Source organism: Arachis ipaensis, chromosome B07 (assembly GCF_000816755.2).
Source record: "Arachis ipaensis cultivar K30076 chromosome B07, Araip1.1, whole genome shotgun sequence".
NCBI lineage: Eukaryota > Viridiplantae > Streptophyta > Magnoliopsida > Fabales > Fabaceae > Arachis > Arachis ipaensis.
Genome location: NC_029791.2, coordinates 18616039 through 18621383, shown reverse-complemented (window position 1 = coordinate 18621383; position 5345 = coordinate 18616039). Strand labels below are relative to the sequence as shown.

Genomic DNA, 5345 nt, shown 5'->3' with positions numbered 1-5345 from the left:
GGCTCAGCCTCTATCCACTTGGTATAGTAGTCGATAGCAACTATGAGGTACTTGACTTGCCCTGGACTGACCGGGAAGGGTCCCAGGAAGTCGATTCCCCAATGTGAGAAAGGTCACATAGACGTCAATAGGATTAGCTCGGTTGCCAGCGCCCTGTGGAAATTGGCATTCTCCTGGCACTTGACGCATTTCCTTACGAATTCTCTGGAGTCCTTCATCATCGATGGCCAGTAATGCCCTGCTCTAATGAGCTTTCTTGCTAAAGCTTTGCCCCTGATGTGGTGACCGCAACACCCCCTCATGGACCTCTCTGAGCACATAGTCCGTTTGGTCGGGATGCAGGCATTTCAACAAGGGTTGGCTGATTCCTTTTTTAAACAACTGGCCCTGTATGATTGCATACTTGGTCGCTTCCCGCTTTATCGTTTTGGCCAGCTTGTCGTCGCTGGGGAGCCTTGCCTTCTCCAGAAAATCAATGATCGGGTCCATCCAAGAGGGTTCTGATTGAGTCAGTTGCAAGACTACAGCTGGTTCATTTACCAAACTCTGAATGAGAGACCGGTTGCCGGCCCCAGGTTTTGTGCTTGCTAGCATGGACAGGAGGTCTGCCTGTGTGTTCCTTTTCCTCGGAACGTGTTGGATCGTGACTTCCTCGAATTGTTTGCTCAACTCTTTGACCTTCTCCAGATACTTCTGTAACAGTGAATCTCTGGCTTGGTAGGTCCCATTGACCTGAGAGGTAACGACCTGCGAGTCACTGCACACCTCTAGCCTAGTGGCTCCGACCTCCCTGGCCAGGGTTAAGCCACCTAGAAGGGCGTCGTACTCCGCTTGATTGTTTGATACCGGGAACTCGAACTTGATCAACTGTTCATATATGACTCCGGCTGGGCTTTCCAGGATGATCCTGGCACCTCCGAACGTTTGGTTGGAGGCCCCATCTACGTGGAGCTTCCACCGTATGCTCGTTGTCTCGGTTGGGTTCCCCGTTACTTCTACCAAGAAATCAGCCATGACCTGCGCCTTAATCGCCTGCCTGGGTTCATGCTGCAAGTCATACTAGGATAGCTCGATAGCCCAAGTCATCATTCTTCCCGCTAACTCGGGTTTCTAGAGTACCTGGCGAATTCCCTGGTCTGTCCTCACGACCACTTGATGACCCTGGAAATACTGCCGCAATCTACGGGAAGAGGTCAGGAGTGCAAGTGCCAGCTTCTCTAATTTGCTATATCTCAATTCTGCCTCTTGCAGTGCTTTGCTCACAAAGTAAATGGGTTGTTGGATTTTCCCTTCTTCCCGCACTAAAACCACCGCCATCGCTTCATCCGTTATGGCCAAGTACAGATATAGTGGTTCTCCGACCTTGGGCTTCCTGAGAACAGGTGGTGTTGCGAGAACCTCTTTGAAATGTATGAATGCTTCCTCACACGCCGGGGTCCATTCAAATGCTATCCCCTTTCTCATCAAGTTCAAAAACGGCAGAGCTTTAGCAGCCGATGCACCGAGGAAGCGAGATAGTGCAGTGAGCCTTCCTGTCAACCTCTGGACGTCTTTGATGCACCCCGGACTCTTCATTTGGAGTATTGCTTTACACTTTTCCGAGTTCACCTCCACCCCCTTTTGGGTATCATGAACCCCAAAAATTTTCCTGCTTCCATGGCAAAGGCACACTTAAGCGGATTAAGCCTCATGCTGTGTCATCGGAGGGAGACGAACACGCTTTCTAAGTCACTTATGAGCTCTTCAGGTCGGGTGGTCTTTACTAGGATATCGTCCACGTACACCTCCACCGTTTTGCCTATTAGCAATACGTTCCGCCTAGCGTTATGAAAGTCATTTTCTCTTCGTCTGGCCGGTGCATCGGTATCTGATTGTAGCCAGAGTAAGCGTCCATGAAACTCAGATACTGATATCTTGCCGCCGCGTCGACGAGAGTATTTATGTTGGGGAGGGGGTACGAGTCCTTAGGACATGCTTTGTAAAGGTCGGAGTAACCTATACACATTCTCCATTTTTCCATTGGGTTTTTTGACCAAGACCACATTCGACAGCCAAGTCGAGTAGCCGAGTTCCCTGATAAAACCTGCTTCTAGAAGGCTGGCCGTCTGCCTGGCCACCTCCTCTGCTCGTTCTTGGGACATTTTCCTTCTCCTTTGAGCTACCGGTCTAGCGTCCGGCTTCACGGCTAGACGGTGGGACATGAGCTGGGGGTATATACCTGGCATGTCGGCCGGGGTCCAGGCAAACAACTCGACATTTGCTCTGATCATCTCCATCAGGGGCTCTTTCAAGTCGTGGGGTAGGTTTCTGTTTACGAAGGTAAACTTCTCCTCCGAGTCACCGACCCTGAACTTTTCCAGGTCCCCCTCTGGCTCTGGCCTGGGTTTATCATCAACTCTGGCGTCCAAATCGGCAAGAAAATTGCCGGACGCTTCTTTAGACTTATTTCTCAGGGAGAGGCTGGTATTGTCGCATGCGACTGCCGTCTCTAGGTCTCCCCTAATGGTCCCTACCGAACCATCATCGGCAACAAACTTCATTAGCAACATCTTGGTGAAGATCACCGCCCCAAATTCGTTGATCGTCTTCCTCCCCAGGATGAGGTTGTAGGACATGGAGTCCCTTAAGACCACAAACTCCGCCATTACCGACCTCTTCCCCCTGCCCCCACCTATGGAGACTGGGAGGGAAATTATGTCGTCCGACTTGATGAAGTTATCACCTAGGCCTACCACGCCGTGCTGGTGACCTCTGAGGTCGGCGTCTCGCAGGCCCAGGGCGTCAAAAATATTGCGAAACATGATATTGGAATCAGCCCCCTGTGTCCACCAAGATCCGCTTTACTAGGCCGGTGCCCACCCTGGCCGTGATCACCATCGGCGGACTCTCCGCAACCTCATCGAACCATTGATCCTCGGGGCCGAAAGATATCGTGGGCAACCTGCGAGAGGTCGGCGCGGGGCCCGAGGACGTAGCTAGAATCTTGGCATCCTTCTTACTAGCCGACTTCGACCTGGGGGGACATCCCTTCCAATCACCACGTTCACCACGGTGAGGGCACACTCTGCGTCCTCCTCGGTTTCCCGTCTCTGCTTTACGGCGCGGCTTTTGTCCTCGATTGACTGGTCCCTTCTCCTAGGTTCCCTTATTAGGTGGGCGAACTCGGCCAACTTTCCTTCTCGGATGGCCTGCTCCAAGGCGTCCTTTAGGTCAAAGCAGTCTTGGATTTTGTGGCCGAATCCCTTGTGATAATCACAATAGAGGTTCTTTTTTCCTCCCGTCCTGTCCCTGAGTTGTCGGGGCTTTGACAATATGCCCTTGTCGGCAATTTGCTGATAAACCTCGACGATTGGAGCCACTAGGGGGTGTAGTTGGTGAACTTCCCAACACGGGGAAAGGATTTGAAAGTCTTGGCCGTTCCTCCGTCTCTGGAGTGTTCCTTGGACCTCTCACCACCACTGGACGGGCGGGCACCAGGGTACGCGGGCTGTCGTTTATTGGCTGTCACGACCTGACTTACCTCTTCATCATTAATGTATTCCCTGGCTACGTTCTAAATTTCCTGCATTGTCCAGATGGGCTTGGTGGTGAGGTGTTTTCAGAAATCCTCATTTAGCAAACTGTTTGTCAGGCATAGACTGGCCACCGAGTCGGTTAAGCCGTCTATCTCGAGGCACTCATCGTTGAATCTGTCCAGGTATTTTCTGGTCAGCTCGCCGTTTCGCTGCGTCACCCCTAGCAGGTTGATCGGATGTTTTGCTTTGGCGATGCGCGTGGTGAACTAGGCCAAGAAAGAATGACGGATGTCGGTGAACGTGGTTATGGAGCCTTGGGGGAGGGCATTAAACCACCGAATCGCCAGCCAGCCAAGGTTACCGGGAAAGCCCGGCACCTCACTTCGTCGCCCACCACTTCCAGGTTCATCCTGTCCTCGAAGGCCGTTAGATGTTCCTGGGGATCTTGGGTACCATCGTACCTCATATCTGTCGGCTTGTCAAAGTGCTTTGGTAGCCGTACTTCAAGGATCGAGTGGTGGAAAGGGGTTGCCCCCATGACCACCGGTTGCCTTTCCCTGCCATGTTCTCTGTTAGGTCGGTTTCTCCTTGTTCTTTCTCGGTGGTTCACTTGCGGTGGTTGGCTTCTTCTTCTTCGTCCTCTGTCGCTTTCCCAATCTTCTTTCTCGGTGTCTCTCGTTGGCGATCTATTGTAGACCAGCGGATCTCGCCTTCTCCTGTGCACCTCTCTGCTCTCCTGGCTTTTTGATTCTGTCCGGGGGCTCGAGGTGCGCCTGGAGCGGCTCCTCCGGAGGCTCCTTTCTCCCCTTTGAGTGGGTCGGGAAGGCTCCTGGCTAAGACTGGGCTGACAACTTTCACGGTTGGCTACTTCTCGCTCCAAGTTTTGCATCCTGTGGCGCAGCTCTTGTATTATCCTGGCGCTGTCGCTTCCTGTCCCTTCGAAGGGTCGTCCCTCTGTGTGTCGTGGGGGAGATCTGCTACCTTCGCGAACGGGGGCTCCGGCGGCTACTCCACTGCCTCGAGGATCTATCCCTTCCCCGCGGGTCCCGACCCCACCGTCGGCCATGCTAGAAACCAAAACAAAATCCATTTTCGCCAGGTCCCCACAGACGGCGCCAAATGTTCGGTAGGTTATCTTACCGGACGGTTCGGGTTGTTGGGTGAGTGTGAAGAGGGGTCTCTGGCTCAGTCTGGATTCTGGAAAACGATATGTGTTGACTGCCGATCTGCCGAGCTCTTGGCGAAGTGAGGGGGTGTCACCTGCAATGACACTCCAATGCCCAAGTCAGTAGAGTGTATAGGTGATGCGAAAGCTGAGAATAGGGTGACGTGCCTTGGGGAAGAGGTAGGACCCTCCCCATATATACCTTGTCAGGAGTGGGTCCCACGAAGGTAGACCCACCTTCCTCGAAACTTCCCAATACAGTTGTAGCAGTGAGCTGTAGAGGACGCGTGTCCGGGTTGACTTCCGGGTGTCTCATGCCCATGCGTTCGGGTCGGGTGACCCGTGAATCGGGTGACCCATGGATCGGGTCATTCAGCACGTCGTTTGGGCTGGGCCGTAACAGGAGTTATTAATGTTCTTTCTAAAATCAATTTCAGTTTCTCCCAAATCAAATTCTTAATATCCCTTAATCACATTATTATCTATTAAAATGCAATTTTTCTACGAAAATTATGGAGGTTAAATTAAAATTTTTTTAACTACTTCTACTATATAACTCATATTTTATATATAGACTATTAGAAAATAAAATATAAACAAAAATTAAAAAATAAATTACGAATAAATAACTAAAATTATACTGAACAATTATTAATAAAAATTTT

The 5345-nt window shown here is 51.3% G+C and overlaps 1 protein-coding gene across 1 annotated transcript; it reads right to left on the bottom strand.

The window, feature by feature from the left end:
- On the bottom strand, positions 244-2645 carry LOC107606834. Its single transcript, XM_016308848.1, has 4 exons — positions 2084-2645; positions 1812-1995; positions 1120-1648; positions 244-1047 (listed from the first exon to the last, which is right to left on the bottom strand). Exons 1-4 carry the CDS (start codon positions 2643-2645, stop codon positions 244-246), a joined length of 2079 nt encoding a protein of 692 aa, XP_016164334.1.